The sequence below is a fragment of the Grus americana genome, chromosome 1 (assembly GCF_028858705.1).
Source record: "Grus americana isolate bGruAme1 chromosome 1, bGruAme1.mat, whole genome shotgun sequence".
Classification (NCBI taxonomy): domain Eukaryota; kingdom Metazoa; phylum Chordata; class Aves; order Gruiformes; family Gruidae; genus Grus; species Grus americana.
The window spans coordinates 2,864,499-2,892,266 of NC_072852.1; the positions used below are offsets into that span (position 1 = coordinate 2,864,499).

The window sequence follows — 27,768 nt, forward strand, 5'->3', positions numbered from 1 at the left end:
CTTAAATTGGAATGTGGATGGGAAAAGTGTTTTAATTATGGAGGCCCCATAATGTGTTTATAAGCCCACAGCTTGTTGTTGTGAAGGTACCAGGTTGCCGACGTACGCTTTCTGATTCAATATTTATGACTGTTAGTGTGCAGTTAGGAATTTTCCTTGTGACATCTTCATTAACTTTAATGTCTACAAAGCTGCAGTTGCCCTGCCAGCTACTGAGACAGATGATGGGTTTGAAGACAGCCCTAAGGTACGTTGTCCCAAGCGAGCTGGTTAATGCTCATACTTAATGTGCACAGGGACATGAGAACTGCCTTGTTGGATCAGATCGATGGTTTGAATGCCCTGATGCTCTTTTGTCAATACCAGATGCTACAGAGGTGAATGCAAGAAATTCTGCAGTAAGTAATTGTGAAATAGTTTTTCCAGCAAAAAAGAAGTATTCCTGTTTCTGGCAATGGTTGGTACGTACTTTGAAGTGGTGTTCTCCAACTCCATTTTACATATTACGTAGCCTGTTGGTATTCTTCAGTTTTATTTTTTGTCCCCTTTGATTTTAGTTGCTTTTGGCTTCAGCAAAAAGAGTTGACAACATATTGTACACTGTGCGTTTCAAATATTACTAAAAAATTTACAAAACCAAAAATCTTTTAAATGCTGCCATGTCAGCTTTGTTGTGAGCCTTTTTAACAATGTGTTATGGAAGAACGACTAGAAGCCCAGAGCTGCCTATCTGACAGTATTATATTCTGTACTGTGTCTCTCCTCTGTGTTGAGCCATTTCAGGTTTTCTTTTCATTATTTCGATGTGCTTTCCCAAAGGAAAATGGTTATGCGGTAGTGCTGTACATCCACCAGTTGCCTCCTGATAACTCCTGAATTTATTAACCTATTTCAGCCAAATCTAACTAAGGGGGAGCTGAAAGACTCAAGGCCTGATATTTCTACAGGTTTTGATAAATCAAAAGCTAGGTAGAAAAGAGACAATAAGACAAGTGTTTTTATGGAGAGAAGGTCTTCAGCTGCCTGGGCTGTTTTGCTGAAGGTTTGCCACTCCATACCTATGCTACGGCTGGCCGATTGACCCACATTCTGCAAAAGCAACTGCAGCCTGTGCCTGCGTATCGCCAAGCCAGGAGACGGGAGAGGGAGCTGAAGTTTGGAGACTGGAGATGTGCTCAAGGAAGACAGTGTTGTAGGGTCAAGAGAGATCAGCTTGACTTAATATGAGTGGGCAGCGAAACGCGCAATGCAGATCTGTGAGAAACCAATCTATGTTAGTGCTTCTGATGCAAAAAAAACCCCCAACCAAACAAAAAAAAAACAACCAAAAAAACCAAACCCAGCCCTCTCACTTTTTCTATGCTTTGTTTCAAAGACATTTTGTAATGGTTTCCCTTTGCCTTAAAAGAAAGAAAATGTTAATGTAAGCTATTGGACAAAATAGGTTGGAAAATGTTAAGCCCATAAATTTCAGTAGAACTGAAATAGATCTCGGCAAAGTTTATCCTTGGCTTTAGCTCTTGTGTGGACTGATAAAACACTGTGCTCAAGGAAGTGTGGAGGTGCATCATCTTATATCTTATTTTTCATATTCTTCCTCTCTAAGTCTTTATATATTCTATAGTTGGATGTTCTCTTCCCTTTCTACCTTCTTCCCTCTCGTGCCCAGCTGGCCGTTAAACAAATTTTCTTTGTGCGATACTCGGGACTTGGATGTGATTGTAATTGATTTAAAAACCAAGTAAAATGTGAGATAAAATCACATTATGCTTTCCAGTGTGTGTGACTATTCATTTTTCAAATCTGAATTTGTATACCATTGTGGTGTTCAGCTTGCTTGGCCTTATTTTCTCTCTTTTAAAGTTTTCCAGTCTTACAAAGTCTTGATTAAAATGATTTTAGACTATTCATCTGCAGAGTTTAAAGCCTCTGTTTAGCTTTCCCATTGCTAGTGCTTTCTGTCCTCTGTTTTGTCTTAGCCTGTTTCTAATCTATGAGGAATTTACTGCTTATTTTATAACTGCACTTTCCTAACAGCCTCTAGCGAGTGCCAATGTAAAAAATGAAATGAGTTGCATATGCAGCTTCTCGTTTGCTGTCTTGTTGATGTATTCAGACACTAATTTGAAGATTGTTCATTCTGGATTTGTGTATCTTACCCCTGCGTTAGTCCTCTGCATTGCACCCGAGCCATGTACTTAATTTAAATGGTATGGGTTGTCTTTTCTTGTCACTTGTTTGTTCAAAGGCAGAAGTAGCCAGTGTAGCCCCAAACGCATTGCAGAGCTCCTTGGATGAAGGAGTAGTGGTCTGAGAGGCTGAGCGACCTGGTCTTGCTAGGCTTGGAAGTATTCCCTTCCAGCAAGGAAGTTATTGAGAAGACAGAACCAGTCTCTTCATGGTGGCGCATGGCATGAAGATGAGAAATGAGAGGCATACATTGAAACAAGAGTGTTTTTGACCTCTAAGGAGAAACTTTTTTGCCACCAGGTCAGTCAGGTATTGAAACATGTTGCCCACAGGGGCTATGCTGTTTCCATCCTTGGAGGTATTTTTTCTAAAAGCAAATTTTTAACTCGTTAAGGAAGATGGTCAGTTGGTCTGGAGGACATCTGTATGACACTCTTCTGGCCTTTGAGAAGTTGCTCTGTGAGGGATGTCCTGTTCATTGGACATCTTTCTTTGGACATCTTTTTTGTTTGTTTGGTTTGTTTTTTTTATTACCAAAGCTGAATGAAAAGGAAAAGTAGACCTGTCTTATTTTCTTTTCTTTTTTTTTTTTTTGTAAATTTATTCTCTGTATATTATTTAGCTAAGTATTTTCTAAAAGATGTTTGATTGTATCAAACCTAAGTGTCTCTTCGTTAATAACTTAATGCACCTGCCCTTTCAAGAACGTTTAGTAAGGTGCCCAATAATAACTGCTGTTTCCATTAATGATTTTTTTGAAAATGCAAGACTAATGGCCAGATTCCCAGCTCTGCAGGCTAGAGGCTATTTGATTAATTTTTCCATATCGTATTGCTGATTTCTCAGGCAACCTTTTTGAGGCTGCAGGTGTCTGTTTTACCTAATGTGTGTTGTTTGCAGCTTTGGGAGCCGCCTTTTCGCTGTAATCTTAGTATTGTGCTGAATGTCTTTTCTATGAAGCAACTGCTTTAAAGAGGGGAAAGGTACGGATTTTGATCTTGTGACTAGCGAGAGCAGAGGAATTGGAGAAAAAAAAAATATGAGAGTAGCAGAGTTGCACATACCCTCATGCACCAGCCTGTAGTAGACCTAGGAGATAAAACTGCTGATCGCTTCTCAAGAATTGTTGTCATCATGTGAAGCTCTTGGCTTTGCTCTGATACTGCTAGTGGATGGCCTTTGAAGTTCCACGATGAAGTGCATACTATATATCTGAAACCTTGGTAACTGTTGGTAAGCGTGTAAGCTCTTCAGTGCCCTCAGCTCCTCTGTCCTCATCAATTGTCCCTGCAATTATTCAAAGTGTTTTGGACCCTGGGAACCATACCAGGTGTGTGCTTTCCTATTCATTTGTTTTTGAAGCACAAGTAGAGAATCGGTTATAAGGGTTAAGCAAATGGCTTTGCATACTCTTTTTGTTTAATTGTTTGGGGTTTTTTTTAACAGCAATCGGGTTAGTCTTTACCTGAAAGCAATATTGTATTTCTACGAGTGGCTCCCAAAACCATTTTCATTGGGTTTTTGCCTTTTAAAAAAGTGGCAGAATAAGCCTCCTTCAGGTTTGCAGAAGGGTGTCGGATGGATAGGAATCTCAGAGTGTCTTCATTGTCTGGAAAAGCCTGAACGGAAAAGTGTTGAAACAACGGCCATGCGGAGAATGCTCTTACTCTTCCATAACTGCCAGCCTACTCTGGTGCTCTTTTCAAAATAAAACCCTGTCCTGGTGAGAGGTACTCTCACACCCTTTCTTTCGGCACATCTGTCTGAAGCCGTAAAGCCAACTGGAATGATTTGGTAGAAAACTTGAGTAAATATGTTGTAATTTGATTCTGGAAGTTGCCTCTCTTCTATGTGCTGGGCACAGTCACAGATTTTGGCCAATAGATATATGTATTGGATGGGATTCATAGTTTCTTCAGATCTCATCTTTGGCTGTCTTGTCCCCTTTCTTCCATGCTCTTAAAGCTGTGTTTTAAAATTGAAATAAGCTGAATTTACCTTTTTGTGTGTGTGTGTGGAGGGAAAGTTAATTCAACCAAATACATGTATTATCTTGTGCTTGCAGTACATGAAAATGGTTTAAATAATAATAATTGGTTAATTTATGTGTACTTTTTTAAAAGAATCTGTGCATGAAGGGGAGGAAATACGTCACGTGTTTGTGCTATAATCTGAAGCATAAATGACTGTGCCTTTCAAACTTTTCCACAAGAGTAGATGAACAAATGAGAAAGGTCAGGTTGCTGCATCCCGGAGGCCATCAAAGTGGCAAAATGCCCTTGTCCAAGATGCAGGCAAGAGCTTTGTGTTTTTCATCACATACTGGTATTCTGTGACTGCGGTGTTGTTACGTGGAGCAGCCTGGTCACTCTTTCGAGCATTGTGCAACCTGCTGCTAGATCTGAGCATGGTAATGAGCCCATTGGCAATGCAGCTGGTGGTACTCCATTTCCATTATCCTGAAGAGAATACCGCTTATCAGACACCTATCAGCATCCACCCTTCACATGCTAAGAGGACAGAGAAGAGTTATTTCTGGCTGTAGCACTATGGCTTTTTGAGTATAGTTCCCATTACTGACCATCTATCTAAATTGTCTTGTGATGTGAGCTGTGCATTAGCACATTCAGACTTGGGAAATGGTGGAGCTGCATTCATTTTACGCTCTTGTAGGAGCATAAGAAAGCACTGAGATGCGAGTGTGACCTTCCTAAATGTACTTGCCTGAAAATCTTCCAAATTTATCTGCTCTGGGATGCACTTACTGAAATCAGCGTCAACTTCATTGTATCCTGAAAAGCTTAAAATACCAAGGGGGGGTGCTGGTGGGAATGGCTACATAATTTTTTGGCAACTGCTGTATACTTACCGTCTCTGGATCATGGTTATTTTAGCAGTCTTGCACCCACCAGCTTCTAATATTTTCCAATAGTTTGATGGTCAGCTGTCTGTTTTTAATGCCCTATAGTCTGGGCAGAGATTGCCATCAGAGAGAAATGTTATTGCTATTAACTAGAAACAGTTCCATTTTTTTTATTGCCTGATCATCTTTCTAATAAATTAACTTTGCTCTTTTTAAATGCTTCTTTCCCTCCTACTTGTAGAACTGCAATTTTTTACTGAAACATCATAAAGCTCCCATTTGGGAGCGACCCAATTATATCTTACAATAATTCTATTCAATGATCTATAGCTCCACTTTTATTCCCTATTAGTATTTGGCTGATCGATGGGTAACCTAATTGATTGTTAAGGTCAAATGTCTTTATTGGCTGATGCCTCAATCTTTTCTCATTATGACTTAAACAAACATTCTATGGTCTGTTAGAGTTCTTGTACTCATTTTTGCACAGCAGAACAATAAACTTCACGATGTAGATGCTGGTGAGCAATATACTTATGCAACGTTTTGTGTATTCTCAGGTGCAGCGTTAAAAGGACATGAAATATTGAGGTGTCTGGGTTGAGCAGAACTGCAGTAAGAAACCCTTGATCATGGGTTTTCAGATTGTTCGGTGAATAAGGTAGCTGTGATGGGAAATAAATTCTTTGCTTTTATGACAGCTTAATCATTTCTAAGTGTACAAATGCAGAACCTTAACTGCTCTCATTTTGGCTTGTGATGCTTACTGAGGTGTGGGGGAGATTAATGCCTGCTGCAGTACAGAAACGGGATCCTTGCGATTGCCTGATATTTTGCTAAACTTTTTTTTTGTCTTCCGGCGATACAGCTCACTGTGACTAGCTGATCTTTGTTTGGACATGTACAGATGTGCTATAACAACTCAGTATCTTCTCGAACAGGGAGTATCCTCATAGACCCCCAGAGGAGAAAATAGTGGAGCAGTGTCAATAGTGAGTAGAGATAGTCCAAATAAAATGGGGTTTTGCTTTTTCACCCAGGGTTTGTGACAGTAATCTGTTATGAGATTCATGTTCACCTCTGGATTTTCATGTATGTTAATATGATTTTAGACTGGAGTCTCACTTGCCATTCACAAGTGTCCCCCCGCTTTTCCCCAACACAGCTCTGTTTTTGTCATCTAAGCATTTGCTGCGTCTGGCAGGATGGATATCGATTCATCCTGCTTTACTTAAGATGGTTATAACTGAATTAGTTGGCCAAGACTCCCATATAGTCGATGAAGCTGCTCCATTCATACATAAAATTCACTATTCCAGAAGTCTACTTTAGGATGAGAAGAATTGCACACTGGACTCTATTAACTATAATGAGAATGTGGGCTAATGATATTGGACAATATTTGCAGATAAAGCAAACTCCTGGAGACGAGCTCACCGAGATACACAGCTATTTGTCACTGGCTTTTTTCGTGTGTGTCTCTTTATTTTTAAAAATCAGATTACTGCCTAATGTAAAACAAAGAACTGATTCCACAAAGGGAGTACTAGAATTGGACGCTGTCCCTGTTTTGTCTTCTAATCACTAGGTGCTTTTTCTTTAGCTTTATTTGTCAAAAAAAAAAAAAGAGTGTATCTGCTTAAATTAGATGAAAATGTAGTTCTCTGTTTTTTAGCTACCTAAGCGAGTGTTCTCGTTACTGCTTCTGAGGGCAGATGAGGGAGTTGTATCACCTTCTTGAATTCAACATCTATATTATGTTCAAGTGATAGGCATTTTGGAGTGAGATTACATATGCTTTTTTTAGCTTTGTGGTTCCATGGAGTGGAATTTGAGCCAGATGCTTCATATAAATAAGGGAACTATCTGTATGCCTGTACTGGAACAATAGAGAAAACTTACAAAGCCAGCTGCAAAGTTGGGGTGTTTTGGGTGGGGTTTTTTTGTGGTTTTGGGGGTTTTTTTGGTGGGCTTTTTTTCAGGTTGAAACAAACTTTTCAGTATGGTTTCTTGTAGAAGTCTATTGAAACGTGTTTTATTGCCACAGGGTCTATTAAAGGAAGTAACAACAAACTATTTCTGATCTCCTTGGGTCAGATTATTCAGAAGCAGGCAGTTGTCTATAGCTGCGGAGATACTTAATGTTGAACGGTATCAGCGTAGTAGCTTGTACGACTGAACCCTTGAGTATCAAAGAGGGTTGGGAATGGACCTGTTTTATGTTTCAAAACCTTGTTCAATGGATTTTGGTCATCTTATAGATGTCTTTCAAGCTTGTAGGATTAATGGTTCTCATACTTTTCTACCTTTGTGTGGAAAAGTTTAGTCATAGACTTGAAGAAGTTGCTTCCCTGCTTTTTCAGTTCTTAACCAGACTTTCAACTGATTCATCTGACATAACATTAAATTAAGAAAAATATTCCTTCTGTGTCTACTTGTTTAAACAAAACTTGGGAGAATTTGAGGCAAAATCTTTTTCTAACCGTAGAAACCAGAAGTATGGAAATCTAGGGTGTTGTAAATGCTTTGCTGGGTAAGATATGCATCTGAAAATATTTGATTCATTACACAGGAAGATGTTTCCCTTGGTTCCATATGAATAAGAAGCGGCATTTTATTACTTTACTATTTAGGTCTCAGTCCCATTAACCCCCTGCCTCTTTGCTTTATAAAGGCATATTTCTTAAGAAAAATGTATATAATTTAACATAGACTGTATGTTTTTTAATTTTTGAAAGATTCCACTAATTGAAAAGTTGTTTACTAAGAGTAGTTTTTAAAGGCTCTTTGGTGTTGTACGCTAAAATTTGAAAGGTGTCGAAACCACAAGAAAGCACTCCAACTGCTTTATAGACAAAAGAAATAAAATAGAGCACTGTATTATGCATTTTTTTGTGTAATTAGATATATGTTGTGTTCTGTTAACATTTCATATAATTTTCTCTTAATTGTAGTTAATGATGAAGAGCTAAAGAAAAGAATAGCTGAAGAACTGGCACTAGAACGAGCCAGGAGAGACTCTGAAGCTCAAAAGAGAAGGTTGGTTTGTTAATAATATTTAAAGCAAACATGTACTTAATGATTTCATTACTGTTATTTATCTGCTAACTATAAACAGTTGCATTTTGTGCCCCAAGACAAAATGGTAGGTAAGACCTCTGGGTGATACACCAAGTTTCGATATTAAATCCGTGTTAAAACAACAAATTAGCTGCAATTTCCTTGTAAGAGCTGATATAAAATGTTGATCTAAATCCCTTTTGACCTCATAAGCCTGACTCTTTTTTGCAGTCTTTTAAGCTCAATCTTCGCTGATTTCTCCCGAGTCCAAATATTCACTCTGCAGTGTAGAGATAGAAATAGCTTGAGAGCAATGTGGAGGTGAGTTACTTATAACCTCTCTGCTTGATCAAAAGGTGAATGTTAACAGCAGTAGAAATGGTGATTCTTGTTATTTCTGTGAATTCTAAGTATTTCTGTGACCTGCAGTATGTTTAGAACTGCTTTACTAGTACAGCATAGTGCTTTGAAGATACGAAGTACTGTATTAAAACAGTTTACTGGTAGAAAACCCTTTTGATTTTCTTTCTGTATATTGAAACATTACTTTCTTATGCGTGTTTTTTCAGAGATTGTAGTTACTGTGAAAGACTGGGTAGAGTCACACAGAATGCACCGGCAGACTTTGGATGCAGCATTTTTAAAATATACTCTGCAATGTTTAGTATGGTACTGTGGGATTATTAACAATTAAAAAAAATTCCTGTTTGAATTTGAAATTGAGTTTGTCTGTATGGTGAACTCAGTGGACTTGTGCGTTCATTCGAACTTTCAGTGATTTTCCTCAGTAGATAATATGACACACTGAGCAGAAATATTAACCTACACATTGTCCTCTATTCTGAGAATGGGAAGAAAGGCTCATTATGACGGATTTAAAAAATTAGAATGTAATTAGTACTACTTAAACTGTCTGCATATATATCAGTTGTTTCCTACACATCATTATATTATTATTTAATTGAGTTAGGTTGATGGAGTATATAATTAGATAGGACTGCATAAATGTCCCAGAAACAAATCAAACAAATCAGGCTTTTTTTTTTTTTTTTTTTTAATCAGCAGTAAAGGAAATCAATATGTTACAATGCAATCTCTCCTCTTTTGAACTGGGCTTTGACAGGGAAGCTTGCATTACATTTGAGCTTAATGTTGACTGCTCAAGAGTTCAGCTAAACGTGATTACAATACGGAAATATTTGTTTTGTAACTTCAGCATTTTGTCTTTTGACACTTTTCAGTAACTCTTATTAAATATTCCATAATTCAGCTTGCATGGGTTGCGTATTGGTCTGTGAAAGGTAGGGAGCAGATTGGCTTGTCATATACCTGATTTTATATTTTGTAGGGAATAATGCTCGCAGTCTTCCCTTTATTTGGCTGAGGATTAGTGGGGAAGCTGTTGCTTATTAACAGGATCGCATAAAATCTTTTTGTTGTCTTCAAATTAGGTTGAAGAATTTGTGGTTTTGAAATGTAAACTATCAAAATAAATTAAAAGTATAAAAAAATAAAATGGTAAATGTCAAGTCTTGTTAGCAGCTTTAATCCTTTCCTAGTTTCGATTTTATTTATTTTTTTTTAGCAATAAGCAAGGTTTTCTTATTATGCTTTCAACACAGTATAAAAATGTATTTTAACTGGATTGTAGAAGCTCTTTTCATGTTGGATGAAACAACTTTGAAAGATACAGATGTTCACTTAGCTATTTGAGGTCTTTATGGACTGAATTCTGGTTGAGGTCTGTGGTTTAAAAACATTCAAGAAGTGCTGTAGCAAATGTGGAGCTGTTCTCCTCTGGATCATATTCTGAGAATGAAGTGAATGCTACTCTGTTGATCACTTTAAGAACAGATTTATGTTGTTCAGGTTCAGCATACCTACCCCTCCTGTTTGCTTTCTCAACTAGAATAAATCTCTCCACAATGCAAGGGCATGAAAAATGTTTGCTCCATGTTCTTTTTCAAGGGAGGATCCATATTTTCAGGTGGGGGGAAAAAAAAAATGCAGTCCTTTGTACAACCTCTTGCACCAGTTTTCTGGACACTTGTGCACTTACAGAGTCAGTATAATTTTTCATCGTTACTGGACCTCAATTTTCAAGCAAGTATGTACTTAAGAGCTAGATACACATTCTTCAGATAAAGTATTTTATGTCTTACATGTCTGTCTAGTGCAGAGTGTTCTAGGTAATCCAAACGTGAACGGGAAAAGATTACTCTCATCTGTAGTTATTTGTAATAAACATACAAACACATTGATACAGTGTTGGAGAACAGAACAAAACCTGAGTTCCCAGCTGTACTGGGCTTAAAACCTAGAACAAAAGGAAACTGTTAACAGAGATCAGTTCATAGGATTCATATGTCAATAGCTGCACAAGAAAAAAAATACGGTGTAATGCAGGTTTCATATCTTACGTGGAGGGATGCAGTATCCAAATGCACTGTGCTGTCCAAGGCCAGCTGGGCTGAAGCGTGATTCTGTGTCTCATGTCTGTGTGAGCAGCAACATGCAGAGCTGTGACTCTGCCTCTCTCAGCACCAATGTCGGGCTCTTTCGTAGGGAAAGGAATATAATGAGGCCGGACCTCCTGAACGTGAGATTTGCAACTTTTATTTAGGAAAAATAAGTCAAAGTGCCGGACTTCTGAATTTTATTTATTAATTTATTTTTGGCAGAGGTGTGGTAGCGGCATAAGCCCATCGTTAGTGAATTTAACTGGTATGCTAGTATTAAAAACCACTTGGCCTTGTGCTTCTGATCTATTAACAGTTTCATTTGGTAACCCACTACTTTTCTTTGTTGATTGTCTTTTAAAGACATGCTGATGGTATGTGACAAAAAATAAAAGTTCTTTTTACTTCTGCTTTCATTTTATGAGATTTTTTTTAACTATAAATGGTGTATTTTGCATGTGCACATTCTCATTCCTTTTTCAAAAATACCGTTTTTTCCAATCTTTAAGTGAAACAGCATTTAAACATATAAATATCTGAAACTTGCAACTGTTTGTTTGTGTCTGATTCCAACTGTCTAATAGCTAATTTCAGAACTGTTTCTGTAGGCAGTGTATGACCACATTTTGATCTGATTGTGAAACGTATTTCACTCATTTTGTACTGTGAAGGAAGGAAATTTTAATTTTGACTTGCTATATAATTTATTTATTCACACATACATACACAGTACAGATGGACTACTTTTGCTATATAAAGTTAAGATCTGTGCTTATTTCTGGGATTAGAGCTAAAGACTGACTCTTCAAATTGTATTTTAATGCAGCAGTGATTTAGACCCAGCCTTAGAACATGTGTCCAAAATGGTATGCCCACTGATCTTTTGTATTATTTCTGTATGCTTCTTCATGTATTTTCATCTCTTTTTTTATGCATGTGATTGAATATAGTTACAAACCTATATGCTGCTTTGCTGAGAATATGAAGCTTGCCTAAGCATAGGATGAAAACCAGGAGGCTCCTTGGGAACTTAAATTTCCTCACAGATAATGATGAACTTTTACAGGATTTTCTTCCCCCAGAATTTAAAAGTTTGTAGAGAGGTTGTGGAAATGTTGTAGATTGATGTGAAGGTTAATAGCTACCGTCATGAGAATGTGCGTGACTTCTAGTCCATTGATGGAAATGTAAGCATTATCAATGGCTGAATTCCCCCGTGTTTGACTGTCCTGGGCCAGGGCACCTCCTCATTTCACTTACTGGTTTTGCAGTCCAACAAATGGACAAACATACCTGGAAGTGCTTTAATAACTCCATCTTGCACTTCATAATAAAATCATATTGACCACAAAGCCCACTGAAGAGCTGAAATGGATTCTAGTTTATTCATTCTTTTACTCAGCCCAACTGTTGTTTCTCACTTTGGTTTTTGAACATTTGAAATGTTTCATCTTAAAAGTATTTTCATTTAGAAAAGTTAAATTGATTATTATTTGATTGCCACAGAATTTACAGTGACTGCATTAGTTGATGAGACCAATTAATGTGTCAGAGCTACAATCTTATGATAATACTCAAGGTAATATAGAGGTTGTAACACTATCGGTATTATAGCAATTATAGCAATAATACTATTATTGTTACAGTTGGTAATATTAGAGAGCTTCTCTGTGTTTTGAACAGAGGTAAGAAGAGAGAGCAATGTGCCTTTTCCCCCTAGAGAAAATACAGCTTTGGTATTTCTGTAGTCTGTTTTCCATTTCATGTCAGTACCTACCAGTACCTCTAGAAATATTCCCCATTCTTACAGTGTTACAGAGAGACTCGTCTCATTGTAAGGCTTCGCATTTAGTGAGAACGAACTTCAAGTTAGTACCTTAATGGTTCAGCAAACCACACACGCATCCCTACTCTGGGCATCTTTAGAAGGCTTTCTGGGTGTGATTTTTGTTACTGCCTCTGGTGTGTATGGTCCATTCAGACCGACTAAAGGAGCAGGCTTTTGCCCCCTGTGAAATACATGCCAAAACTGCTGTTGCACAACTCTAAGAAAAGACTCTTAAAAATGAAAGAATAGGCACAAGAACATGAGTTTGACAATAGTGACAGGTAATAAATGATAACTGTTGACATAGTTTCTTTTTTCACAAAGTTCTTAATTTCATTTCCAGTGTCATAATAGAAAGAGATGCAAAGTTTCCGAAACTGCTTATTTGCCATGACACAAAATGATACAAAATATGACAGTGAAACTTGTGAATCCTTTAGTTATTTGGATTTCCTCCTGAGATATAGTCTTACAAATGTAGATCATTACACTGTGTCTTATCGCAGCTCTTGAACTCTTTTATTTTAATCATTTTGTTGATGTTGGTGATGTGAGTCTGAAACAGCTCTTCCTATTGAAGTAATTGGAAGCATTTCTTCTGATAGCACAGAGGTGGCCTCGCACCATACCAGATGGTGCTGTGGCTCATGAACTTCAGCAGTGAGAAGCTGCTTCTGGTCGGCAAGATGCATCAGCTCCGTTGAGTTCTGCAGAGAAGTCTGCACAACTCAGTGGACCAGTAGACATGTTCTGGGACGATCCAACAGTACTAAAACTCACACTAGCGGATCACAAAATGCACATTTGGAATAAAGAGAAATGGTATTAGGCTCAGTAGGTTTATTGCCAGAAAATAAACTTTATCAGTTATGAGATTTTTCCATTTTTGACTCTTGTGTTTCAGTGCCTGTCATGTGCTCTAGTTTGCCTCTTACTGTCAGAACATGGTGCTGGAACTGTTGTACTGTCTGTCAGCCTGGGTGCCTGATTCTAAATATGTAGTAATAACTTGACTTTTGCCTTTTCTCTGCTTATTTTTGACAAGCTCAGCAAATATTTACTATTTTTCTAAATTTTCCAAGAATTCAGTGAGTAAAAACTTTTAATGTTACGGCTCTGGAGAACAGGCATGGGGGAGTTAGGTGATTTTCCTTCTCCTCCCATCTTTAATTTCTAAAAAGAACGGAAGTTTATTTACTACATACACTAACTTTGTTCTTGAATATAAAACTATTCATTTGTTGGAGTCCATGATACTGTACTCGATAAATCTTTTTGTTTATAAAGAGTTTGCATTATGAAAGACATATACAGAAGAGAAGATATTTTGAAAAAGCAAAAGTGAACAACAACTTACATCATCAGCGTAATGATAAAATTTTAACTACTGTCAACCTTATCAGGCTGCTGGATTCCTCCACTAAAATATATACCAAATAAAACTTAGGAGGCAAATGAAGTATGTGATTTCCCATAGAAATTGAACATTCATGAATGATGACTTACCTTCCCCCCCAAAAAAAAAAACCGGTGACAGTCTTATTTATTTTGCTAATCATTTAGATATTTGTGGGTTTTCAGTCTCTTTTGCTTGGCAAGTGTTTCGTAGCTCCCACTTAATTAATATGATTTGGCACATGGCAAGTATTAATTACATGTAGAATGAAGTGTTTTTGCAAAATGCTGTGCATGACAGTCCCTTCAATATTGCAGAAAGTTTATTTTCTTCAAGTCTTCTGTATGTACATGCATGCAGTTTTGTTAGTATGCCAAATATATGTTCCTGTGCAGTTTGCTGATGTATGACTGTTCCAAGAGACCCAGTTAATTGTTTCCCCTATACTTAGTTGTACTTGGATTCTCCTATATCGTATCTCCTGTGATTTCAGCATTTGTTTCTTAGAGGAAAAGTAGGAATTTTAAGGCAGGGAAAGGCTTAAAAGTAGCCTTTTTTTTTTTTTTTGGCTTAGTGGCCCATCAGTAACTCTGTTGCTAGGTCTGCTCTAAAATTGTTTGAGGCATGACAAAGGTAGAAAATGATCAGGACTGGCGCTGAGCATTGTGCAACTGTTGTTCCAAATCTTATTAAAAAGGATCTGATGCATGTAGACGTTACATAGTGTATCTTGCCTCCTTTTTAAAATGTCTGTTTATATAGTCTCAACCCTGCAAGATTACTTCTGTTTAAATTAAGATCATGGACATGGGTTAACTTGGTTTGAGGAACATGCTTGAGCTTGTCCAGGTGGCTTAATCCGAAGCTGGATGGGATATGTTCCTGGGAACCCCTGTGAAGGGAATTGAATGCATGGTAACTGTCAGTGGATGGGAAACAGTGGGTAGTGTGGAGATTAATGATTTTAACCAGCAGAGCCAGAAAAGAACTATTGCATGTAGCCTCAGGAGCGTTTCAGTGTCTCCTAACTACCTTATACTATAGGTACAAGCCTGCATTTTCTTTAGTCGTCTTATTCAGTCCTTGTCCAGCTTTCCGGGCCTTCTAGAGGTTGCCTATTGGGATCCTCATTATCCCTTCTCAGTATTGGCTTCTACTTATTTTCCGGTATGGTCACCAAAAAGCCAATTAGCAGAACAAGAAAGATGGACCTGTTAGAGCAGGTCCAGAGGAGGCCACAAACGTGGTCAGAGGGCTGGAGCACCTCTCCTGTGAAGACAGGCTGAGAGAATTGGGGTTGTTCAGCCTGGAGAAGACTCCAGGGACACCTTATTGCATCCTTTCAATATATAAAGTGGGCTTTTAAGAAAGATCGAGAGAGACTTTTACCAGGGCCTGTAGAGACAAGACAAGGGGCAACAGTTTTAAACTGAGAGAGGGAAGGTTTAGGTTGGATGTAAGGAAGAACTTCTTCCCTGTGAGGGTGGTGAGGCCCTGGCACAGGTTGCCCAGAGAAGCTGTGGCTGCCCCTGGCTCCCTGGCAGTGTTCAAGGCCAGGTTGGATGGGGCTTTGGGCAACCTGGGCTAGTGGAGGGTGTCCCTGCCCCTGTCAGGGGGTTGGAACTGGATGAGCTCTAAGGTCTCTTTGAACCCAGACCATTCTGTGATTTTATGATGGCTCTTGTTAACTCTTAAATTTTGCTCTGTTTTGACTATTTAGTCTCCTGTGATGACTTTGGTAACTTTTCTATGGAGAGCTACATGAAAAATGCTTTTCTTGAGTAATACAGATGATAGATTTTCAAACATTCCCTGGTAATGAATTACTGGAGTCTGTTCTACTTGGCTAGCTGGGCTCCATATGGTGTGGCATTTTATCTGTCATTAGCTGGATAACTTATTGCAACCTCTGTATTTCTAAACATCCTCATCTGTTTAAAGAAAAATCTTTCTAAACTCTTAAATCAGCTTTTAAAAATATGTACACGCTGGTGCACAAAGGTGGCTCACAGTGGTAGGTTACTAGATTGCAGCCATTAGCATCTTTATATGGGTTTTTTGGTTGTTGTTGAGCTTGGGGGAGGGTCCCTATGTAAGTGCAATTCACTTTACGGTTTAATTGATACTCTGATGTGTCTGAGTGCTTCCCCCCGACCTTGTTTTGTCATATCTCAGCAGTACATTGCATATATGACAAGCTCATAGTAAACTTCTTGGAGCAGACAGCTTTTGCAGAAGAGAACAACAAATTCACCAGTGAAAATGTAAAGTGAAGGAAGAATGGAGAACAATATTAGAGAAGAACCCTCTGGGAAACTACACACCAAAAATGTTATATTAAAATCAATACTGGGGCTTGACCTTTTTGTGCTACTGTATATTTTAAAGCTTACTATTGATTTCTGTTTTAATAACATGTTTATTCTAGTTTACTGGCATAGGTCTGGAGAACACAAGGAAAAAATAAAATGATTGATTTATTTGCAATATTCATTCTGTGTTTTACTGAGGTAAATCTATGAAAAGCATATTAATGTATCTTCAGGTTATATGGGTAGTGCACTAAATGTGGTGAAAACTTTTTTTGAAGTAATTTATTTTCTCCCTAAATTATTATATTTTCCCGGATAATTAACTGTGGTGAATTGGGAGACTGGCTTTTTTTTGCAGTGTTGTTCTCATGGGGGACAAAAAGCTACTTTGGTTGAAAATAGTTGTAAACTAGTCTTCTGCCACAGGGACCTTTTGATAGTGTTTAGATTAAGTGTGAAAACAATCAGGAAAATTCTGTCTACTACTGACAGTAGGATAGAAAGCTGGAAATACTTTGAAGCAGTAAAAGGGACTATGAATGTTTTGACTTCTGATAGGCTAAGAATGAGAGTTTGATATCTCCTGGCATGAGCGACCATACTGTTTTTAAAAACAGCTAAACATATTACCCAATTGATAATCACATTTAGGAATGCAAGAATTGGTACAACAGACTTGCACCAAAGCTTGCCTCGTCTGATGATGGTTCTGTGAAGTAAGTACTGCAGAGAGAGATTCAAGGAATGTTTAAAAATAAAATTGAGAGAAACTGCTTTTAGAGGGAAGTTTCTTCATTACCGTTGTCATTCCTGAGGGGGGAGAAAAAAAAGTTACACACTCTGGAGTGAAAAGGTATACCGCTGAAATAAAGCTCTGTTGTCAGTACTGCCACGTTTATGTAGCCTATGGATAATTATTCTATCTTTGTTGATACATCTTTATACAGTATGACTTGTCTTCCACAAATCCTGGGAAGCTTAACCTTTTTCTAGTATGACATTCAGTGTATCAGAAAAAAACCACCTGGCAATTGATTTGAGAGAGCAAAACTTGGATATTTTATAGTGATAAACAGGACTTCGGAAGACAAGTCATAAGTTGCATATAAACTGGAAGGAAAGGCCGATGTGACATCTGAGAAGGGCCTCCCATCTCTGAATGTGACATGGACATGTGCATGACACTCTCCTTCCATGTCTGAAGGTGAATAATCGGTAGAGAGAGGACTTGAAATAGTAATTGGGTAAGATTGCAGAGAAGGCTTTTCTGGAGCATAGAATCAGATAATGTGGGGTAATGGCGAGGGCCATTCATCTACCAAACCATTCAAGTTTCGTGTGTATAGCTGATTTTATGAAAATAAAAAAAGTGAAACATCTTTCCTTTGAGTGTCTAAAAGGCCACTTCAGCCTCGGGGCTGGGAAACAGGCACAGAGACAGCAGCAAGGCTTGCCATCACTTCCACAGGTTGAGTTCTCCTATTCCCCCCGCCAGTCATGCCATCTCAAACATTTTTTTTCTCCCCTCTCACCACAGAAGTTTCTCTTGCCTCATCTCGCACCCAGCAAAAGATTTAGAAGTGAATTTATTGTTTGACAGCTGTAATATTACTGAGGTCTGGAGGATTATGGGATAATACTGCTCTGTCACAGGAAAAGAGGGAATGAGGAAGGTCAGGCTGGGTCAAGATCGTCCCCTTCCAGGGAAGGGAAGAAGCCAAGATTAGGTGTGAAGACATTTTGGGTTTGAGCAGAGATTTACCTATTAAACAAGCACTGTGATCAGGTGAGCTATTTAACTGATGCCTCCTTGGACAGCCAGATGTCGAAAAGATAATTCTATTATGGAAGCGTAAGTCACCTTCAGAATGAAGTTGCACTGTACATTTTTCTTTTTAAAAACCATAAAAGTTTAGTGCATGATCTTACCTGCAAAAATGCCAAGGAAGCACAAAAATGTTTGCAGCCATGCTGCCTATGAGGGTTTGGAAATATCAAACTGTCAGAGAAGCCTGCTTTACTTATTGTTTTCTGGGAAGAAAAAACAGTATTTGGCAATGGTAGAGTTGCTTTCCAAGATTTCTGTTATTGGTCTGACTCTCCATTAATACCATTTTGTCTAGTTCTCAGTATATACAGAGATGAATCTTGGAGACAGGAAGTAGAAATTGGAGAAAGCAGCACTATAATTCACTCCTACCTTTATAAACCCCAATTTTCACAGGATTATTTTTCACTTCGATTTTAAAACTTGGCATCTCAACTGACAACTTGTATACCGAGCTTCATCTTGATAAGTTTATTTCTAGGAAAGATGGGAAAATGACATGGAGCCAGTGAATTTATTTGGAGAGAGCATCAACAAAAATAATACTGCTTCATAGTTTTAGATCCAAGTAAGGAGGAGGGAAATTATCCCCCCCCGGCAATTTTAAACAAACCTTTGCTTTCAAACCGCTGAGCTCTTTCATTTTGAAAAGTAGCAAATGAGCAGACATAGTGGAGAAACACTTAAAAATAATAATAATAATAAGTTCTGTAACTGTCACTTCATTTTAATGGATAATTAATGTTGTAATTTCATGACTGCCTTTGCAGATCCCAAGAGAAGCGATACTAAGTTTGAAAGTAATTTCAAGTGGAGTTATGTGGATATTGGGAAAAGTCTTAGCTAAATACATATACAAATTATGTAAAACAGTTTTACTATTCTGTCTTAGGTTCTCTGCACGCCTCTGGCATAAAGGTAGAAATTTGTTCATCTGTTCTGTCTTTATGTAGTACTGATCTATATGCACATATTTTAAAAACAGTGGCTTTATGAAGTATAATTACAAAATCCCCTCAAACAACCTTCCCTTCTTCCTACTCACTCTCCCTCCTCTCAACACCCAACCTTCCCCCCCTCCAAAAAAACCCCCAAAAACCCAACCTACAACCCAAGTATCTTGATAAAGAAAGTCAACTCAACCTTCTTCTATAAGGTATGAGCAACCGTCAGACCGACAAGAGTCAGTGTCCACGTTGCAATGCGTATTAACAAGCTGTCTGTGGAAGTATTGTTAAATTGTAGAGCTGTATATAATTACGAGTTTTGAAATTAGTGTCTTTGATCTTTTGATCAAGGACTGACACATAAAATAATAGCCATTAGCAAAGATTTTTCCATTGACAGATGTTATGCTGAGACTGGAAGGCAGCTGGAAAAAGGAAACGAATTAATATGTTCAACTGAACGTTGTTACTTGGACCCCATTGTTATGGGTGATTTGAGAAATATAGCGTTTGAAGTAGGGAGCAATTGAGGGACTGGAAAGAAATGTTTAAGTGGGGCAAGATCGCACATAGTCTTAAATGAGACAATTTGTATTAAGTTCAATGTTTTCTTGGGTTGGATAACAGACTTCAGACTAAAGAAAGAGTAAAGCAAAGCACTTGGTACCTTGCCCTCCCTGTTACTGCTACTGGACATGTCTGAAACTATTGTAGGAATTGTGAGACAACTTGGGACTGACCAAAGACAACGTTGATTCCTCCCTACTACCTGTCCCATTACACGCTTATGGGAAGAGTTTACTTGCTGCTTAGGGATCAATTTTGGAATCGCCATCACTTTTATATTTCAGTAATATTTATAATGAATGAAGTGCTAATTTATATATGCGTATGACCAGCAGTAAAGAGGAACAGGTCACCATGAGGAAGAAGTGGATATAGAATAAAGTAGTGAAGTTCTTGTTAAATTTAATAATATGAAGTGCAAACATAGGAAAGTAACAGTAATACAGTACAAGACCATAGAAGAATCTCACTCAGGTTACTGTATGCAGTTTGAAGGTGTCTTTGGACACCCTTCAGCACCTCAATGTCTTTCTGGTAGTGAGGGGCCCAAAGCTGAACACAGTACTCAAGGTGCGGCCTCACCAGTGCTGAGTACAGGGGGACGGTCACTGCCCTGGTCCTGCTGGCCACACCATTTCTGATACAAGCCAGGATGCTGTTGGCCTTCTTGGCCACCTGGGCACACTGCTGGCTCGTATTCAGCCAGCTGTCAGCCAACACCCTCAGGTCCTTTTCGGCTGGGCAGCTTTCCAGCCACTCTTCCCCAAGCCTGTAGCGTTGCCTGGGGTTGTTGTGACCCAAGTGCAGCACCCGGCGCTGAGCCTCGTTGAACCTCATACAGTTGGCCTCGGGCCATCGATCCAGCCTGTCCATATCCGTCTGTAGAGCCTTCCTACCCTCAAGCAGATCAACACTCCCACCCAACTTGGTGTTGTCTGCCAACTTACTGAGGGTGCATTCGATCCCTTCATCCAGATCACAGATAAAGAAGTTAAAGAGAACTGGCCCCAATACTGGGGAACACCACTTGTGACTGGCCGCCGACTGGATTTAACTCCATTCACCACGACTCTTTGGGCGCGGCCATCCAGCCATTTTTTGACCCAGCGAAGTGTACGCCCATGCAAGCCATGAGCAGCCAGTTTCTCCGGGAGAATGCCGTGGGAAGCGGTCCTTTTCCCAGCCCTAATTCTATTGTACTTAATGAGAAATTAGTTCAGTGTGTCAATGTCTTAAAACTCACTTAGGTAGAACATAAGTTCAGGAAAGTTCTATTCCAGTATTACATGTAGAGTTTTCTGCATTCCCATGATGTTTTTCTAGTAATGCTTTGGTTTCTAGTGCTAGGAAGTCCCTTCAATTTAGAAGACCTTTTTTGTGTTGTCATTCTGAGACTTTTTGTGAAGAAAAAGATACTCCCTTTCAGATAATTTGTTTCTGTATCTCAGTCCTTAACTATGTTTTGCAGAGGCAGATGAACTTTAGGTAATTTATCTGACTTTGCAGTCAGGTGAATAATCAGTTACTAAAAATTGAGTAGGAGAAATATCCATTTCACGCTTCTCAGACCTCAGTTCAGGTTAAAGTTGTTTTCCTGATGTCTCTCGCATCTTTTCAAATCCCTTGTCAGCTACACTGATTTTTTCAACCACAGCTTTCTATGGCACGTTCAGCATGCACTCATTAAATATTGAAACTCAGTACTCGGAATCGTTATTCATTCATTAATATTGCATCATGGCCTAAACTGCATTGTTCAAAACATTTTTGGATGTTATGCAAGTCTGTCAGAATGCATTAACAAACTTGCTTGTGTCAAACTAAGCAAAAAAACCTGATGAACAGTTTCCACTGTAAACACATCGTACTCTTATTTTTAGTAAGCTTTTTGAGTTGAAGGGGTATCATACAGAAATGGAAGTGTTCAGAGATGAAGGAAGCTGGATAAAATTAACATTAATAAAGAAACCCCCTCATCGTAAGAAAGCATACAGATACTGTATTTTTTATTGTTACTGAAATGTTTTAGTTTTATGTCTTCTTTCATGGAGTTCATATGTAAGGATCATTTCCAGTTTTAAAGACTAATACATCTTTAGATCTTTCTGCATTTTATAGAGAAGAGGAGAGGATGATTTTCCTGATAGTGGACTTTGAAACAGGAAATATTTTGGTGTTGGTTGGTTGGAGGTAATGAAAAATGACATAGTTCATGCTTTGGACTTGAATGAGTTTATCTTGGATCACCACAGATCCATCAGATTGTGTAGCTTGGAGACTGTAATAAAGATATAATAACTGGCAAGCGATCATTACCCTGAAAAGTAACAAAAAGAAAATGTTTAATCTTTGATAGCGTAATAAATTTTCAATATCTGTAATAAAGGCTGAAAATGATATATTGGTATAGTTGCTTTTAATATAGCATTGTTTACCAATTTTAGATTTCCTTTGGATTCTGGATTAATTTAGAATAAAATGTGTAGTGGCCATCGAAGCACAAACCTAATATTTTTGTAACGTTTCTCAGTATGTTGCTGTTGTCTGTGAATTAAAAGGTGCTTTTTCCTTAATGATCATCTTTAATATCTTCAGGTGTTTTTCAAGAATGACAGAAATTGATATTTTGAAGTAAACAATAGAGCGAATTCTTCTGGATTGAGAATTAAATTATTCATCTTGTTAGCGTGGCTAACATGTTTCATGCAGTGCAAGATTACAGTACCATGTCATAAATTCATGTGGTAAAATTAACAATTTTCTTCTCTCGAACTCATTTAAAAAATGGATCTGAAAAGCATAGAAATCTTTTTTTTCAGAGTGCAGTGAAGTTTGAGCATGCATTTTTTTGGGAAGTATTTTTGTATTTCTTGAGATACACAAAACCAGATGATTTGTTCAATCAGAGATGCTTTCTTGCGTGTTTCTTAAATTTCTAATTCTTCTGCAAGTAATTAGAGAGAGGTGCTAGCTGTGTATTTTGACTTCACTTATTTTGTTGGACCCTATATGATAGTTGCCAGTTATCCATTTTAAGTGGTTACATAATTGAGGAATTATTTTTGGTTTGTATTATCTTTGTTGTTATTTAATAATAGTTTCATTTGAATAGAAATAATTAAACTGATACATAGAGGAAATATAAAATTCTGAAAACCTAAAGAGCAGCTTTCTATGCAAGTTTTTAAATATACATGTATTCAATCTACTTATTCCTTAATATGCATTAATTTAGGCAAATTTACTTTTCCTCTGTCAACTGCAGTAAATGGCCAAGATGAACTAAGCAACTGAGATTATTATTTATGGTTTTTTCATGGTGCTTGTGATGGTCAGCGATAATTGATGAGACTGTTGTGTGCTAGCTGGGTGCTCTTGGTGCTGGTGACAACCTATGGTACAGCATCACTGCCATGATATTCCAGCTGGTTTTCGTTCAAGTCTGGGCTAAATCAGTACCATTAGCTTAGGGAAATGCCATAATTGAATTAATTTGCGCTTTTCCATAGCTGCAGAAAAAGAGGTTTTCCTGCCAGAGGTGTGGGGTAAGCATTTCAGGCTGTCTTAGATAATGCTCTGAAACATTTGGTGTATTCACATGTAGATTCTCTTTCACTTTATCTTGCATGAAGTATGTACATAGCTAGTTCAAAAACTATATAATAACAAATGCCACCTAGAATCTCACATTCACTGCTTTTATAGAAAAAAAAAAAAAGATGAATAAAAGAGAGGAGTGCAGAAGCAAAAAGGTTATTCTGCTGAAATGAGATATTTCCCCTTTGGCTTTGGTCTGAAGATCTACTTCAGGAGATGGTTGGGACAGATGTTTTGATCATATATATAACTTATTTTGAGTTTGCCTCTGTTTCTCCTGCCCACCCCTCAAAAAAATCTAGATCTGAGAACAAATTTGCTTATATATGAGAGAGCATCTTTTAGAATTCTTTTCATCTGTCTGCCGATGCGAGATTGCTCCTTGAGAATAATGTGGTAGGTTTTCTGTTCAGTTTTAACTGCAAACATGATTTTGATTAAAGCACTTCAGGAATAAAACAGTCCAAGATTTGTCTTATAGTAGAACCTAAATATGATAACTAAAAATATCCAAATTCTTATTATGCCTGTATTTGTTCTGAGATACATAAATCTTTAGTGGTTGGTGTGTCAGGATTTACCTAGCCTCTTGCAATTTCCTCCTGGATTTTTTTTTTTTTTTCCTTTGGTGACAGCAATGTTCAATCATACTTCTGGCTGGGGGTTTTTCCTGAGGAAAATCCAAACTTCATATATTTAGGCCTTCTTCTTGTGTTCAGTAATTTTCACGTGTGTGATGGTGCTCTGCTTTGAGTGAATCGGAGGGGCTGCTGTCTCCAGTGAGATGGGAATTACCAGAATCTAGGAATTTTCTTGAGAGGGGATCTGGATTCAAGTTTTTTATTCAAATAGGTAAGCTTCATAACCATCTCAGTATTCATTACAAAGGAAATTAAATAATTTTTTTGTTCTCTAGCTAAGCTCTTAAGTCCAGTCTTTAAAGGCAGTAAGAGCTTAAGACAGAGCATTTTTCTTCTTTGTTTTGAGATAAGCAGGATGTTTGCAGTGCCGTGAAGGCTACTGGTACAAAGATGTGTCCAGTTTTAGCCAGTACAACTTCTTTTCTTCTGACAAAAGTTTTTTTTTCCCCCATGTGTTAATGCCCAAGTATTGTCTATATTTATAATATCTATATTCAGGAGATGGCCAAGTTTTCTACTTGGAGAGTGTGCTTTTATGAAAACATATATAACAGATGAATCTATGCATCTTAGCACAAAAAACCCTAGCAAGTTTTCTAGGTATGCACTGATACATTTTTCAATTTCAATATTCACAAGTTTGAGTAGTACTGAAAACAGATTTCCAGAACAAGGATGGGAGCTGATACGAGTATGTTCTTTTGAAGTATCATCGTTACAAGAAGTATGTCCAATAGGTTAATTATGTCAGTCATTGACTGCAAGGATGTACTCTTGCTTCCAAGATAAGAACAGGTTGAAGTACCATGGAACAAGCTAAAAATTGAACTTTGTGTGTTCTTGATTGTTCAAAGAAAAATTTCAGGAAGCTATGCACACAGTTTCGTCTTCAGTGTGTAAACTTTGTCTTCACATAAATAGCAAGATGAAAGGTATCGTTTGTTATTTTTACTATTGCTTTACTTAATGTAAAGACTTAATTACTTTTAGTTATCTACCAGCAGATAGTTCTATGGATAGATGGAGATGTCTATTTAGATATGAATACCAGAGTATAGTGTTAAAATCAACAGCAAAAGGAAGACTGGAGTAAGTGCTAAATGGAGCAGTGCCCCTGGTGACAAAGGCAATGGAGAAGGTGGAGATACTCTAAAGCCATGTTTGCTTTCTCTTCCTCTGTCTTTACTGGCCAGCTTTCAGGAATCCCAGGACTCTGAGACCAGAGGATTGGTCTGCAGCACAGATGACTTAACCTGTAGTGAAGAAGGATCAGGTTAGGAACACTTAAACTGGACATAGAAAAGTTCCATGGGGACTGATGAGTTGCACCCATGAGTGCTGAAGGAGCTGGCTCATGTCATTGCAAGGCCACTCTTGATTGTCTTTGAAAGGTCATGGTGATCCGAAGAGGTTCCTGAAGATGGTAAGAAAGTAAATGTCATTCCCATCTACAAGAAGAGCAAGCAGGGAGATCTGGGGATTAGGACAAGAAACAATGGACACATACTGAAACACGTGAAATTCCGCCGGAACACAAACACCACTGTGAAGGTGCTCAAACACTGGATCAGGTTGTCCTAAGAGGTTGTGAAGTCTCCATCTGTGGAGATACTCAAAACCCAGCTGGACACACTCCTCGGCAACCTGCTCTGGCTGCCCCTACCCGAGCAGAGTGTTTGAACCAGATGATCACACAAGGTCCTTTCCAGCCTAAAGAATTGTGTGATTCTGTGAGAGCTGTGGACTGTATTTTCTACTTAATAAAGTAAGAGACAATCATCAAGCATTTAAAGGCTGGGTGAAAGAAGTTATGCTGCGGAATTTAGGAATTAGTTAGAAGCTTTAGAGGTAATAAAAAAATAAGTGACTTAATCGTTGGGTGTTTGTTTACTAAATCGCAAAAAGTACAAGTGTCATGCAAGAATAAATTTTCTTCATAGTGTTAACTCGGAGCGTTCAAGTCCTAAAAGACAATGTTGTAGAAAGGCAGGAGTTGTTGCTTTCTGTGTATGCTTGTATGCTATAAAACAGTTGAGAGCATGAGATACTGTGAAGTGTTAATCTTTAGTATGTAGAGGTGCTTGTTAATGCTTTATGTGTATTTTCAAATAGCGCTATGGAAAAGTGATAGCATTGCATACTTTATTTCATTAAATCAGCTACTGTAACTAAATAGCCGTAGACTTCTTGAAACAGTATTTCATAATTATTCAGAAGTATTTTATTCAAACTATCAACTGTGTAGAAAAATGTATAGCCAGCAGCCTTCTCTGCTGTTTCAGCACCTTTTTAAAGCACTTTCTTTCTTTCTGTATAAATGATCAGTGTAACACATAATGTCTCTTGTCTGTTAACTAGAGCTTTGTGCTTAAACGTGAGAACCATTATATTGAGCCTTTATATTTGTTGTAATTAAAAATGTCATTTTACGTGGTCTGTTTATGTGGAATTCTTGGAGTAGTGGACTGTACTGACAAGTTGTGCTATTTAACTCCTTATAAATTGCAGGTGTGCACCTATTTTTTTATTTTTGGCTAGATAATAATATAATTTATTACTGTAGATTTAGCTGATATTTGCCTTTATTCAGCAGCAGTACAGGCTGAATGCCAGTAAAATGAATTTGTAATGTCAAGGAAGAAAACTACTGTAAGTTGATGCAAGCAAATGTTTGAGATCAGCACGTATCTGCCTTGTGTTTGTTTCATTAAGCTCCTACAAGGCACCCAATTATGTAACTCAAATAAATGAAAATTACTTCAAAATCCTACTTCTTTTGTTAAAACTCTGGTGAATTTAAATCAGTTGAGATGGGTATTTAAGACTTCTTTGTGAATAAAAGTTGCCTTAAATGAAGAAGTCTAGTGGGTGCTTCAGGAAGTTAACTAGTTGTATTTTGTTCTATGGGTACGATGAGATACATTCCTGATTACACGAATGAATATTAGAGTAGATAGGAATGACTTTAAATTTTTGCTTTAAGGTGCTGCTATGAGCAAGGCAGTCTTGGATGTTTTTGAAGAACATAAAACAAGCACTTTTTTGGCCTAAATTGTGGAAAATTTGATCATGAAATAGTATAAATTTCTTTTATGATAGAATGCCAGGCAAGGAAGAAGAAAAAAAATCAGTAAAAATGTTTGCTGTACAGCTTGCTTTGACTGAGGTGACCTGAGTGTCTTGATCTAGAAGTTTAATAAAAGTACTAAACACGTTGGCAAAGCTGGATACACAGACGTTGCCAAACCTTTGAGCTTATAGACACAGAAAGGCAGGGAACTACTTTGGCTTGCAGCTATCCTCTAGTGAAAGAGCAGGCGTTTGCTTTTGGAGATGAGCTCATGAACTGCAGAATTGCTTTGTGACATCAAAGGTCTTGATGATAGGAGGCATCTAGGTAAGCCAATTGACAGGAAGAGCTGATAAACTCCTCATGGAGAGGAGAGGAGGAGGAATGTAGAGAAAAGTTGGAAATTCAAAGACAAAATCAAAGAGACAAAAGCTGTGAAAACTCTCTAGTATTTCAGAGCCAGACAAGAAGAAAAGTCATGTAGGAAAGAGCTCCAAGTGTTGCTGTCTTCGAAAAGGATTGCAGTTGATCAAAAGGTCCACAAGGCAGATGGATATGCAGACATACGGATCAGCAAAGAAAGCTTTATGCAAAAGTCATGGAGCCAAAGGAAGCCAAGAAGTCAAAATGAGAATTGCTAAAAGTCAAGTGGAAGTTTTCATTTGCTTTACTCTGGTATGTTTTAAACTAAATAGATCTTTTTTTTTGTTTGGTTGGGGTTTTTTTGGGTTTGGTTTTTTTTTTTTTTTCTCTTCATTTACCAAAGAAGGATCTTTTTGGGGAAGTAGAAGGCAATCCAGACAGCTCTGGAACAGTTGAAGTAAAATTAATGGCAAAGGTGTGACAAACCTTGAAGAGAAGATCTGTTGCTGACATAGAAGGGAGTGGAAAATAAGAGACAAAATGCATGTTTGCTAACAGGAAATAGCAGCAGAGAATAAAGAATTTGATTCCCCCAACATTAGAACCTACCTACTTTAAACCAACAGAAACACAACGGGCCTGTTCTT

General features: G+C 37.9%; 1 protein-coding gene across 1 annotated transcript in view; it reads left to right on the plus strand.

Annotated features, from left to right (window-relative positions):
* CHCHD3 (coiled-coil-helix-coiled-coil-helix domain containing 3) overlaps nt 1-27,768 on the plus strand; it is a 158,289-nt gene that overhangs the window by 20,471 nt on the left and 110,050 nt on the right. The window contains exon 3 of the mRNA XM_054844464.1: nt 8,008-8,092. Within this exon, the coding sequence (XP_054700439.1) occupies nt 8,008-8,092 (85 nt within the window). The remainder of the gene's footprint in view (nt 1-8,007; nt 8,093-27,768) is intronic.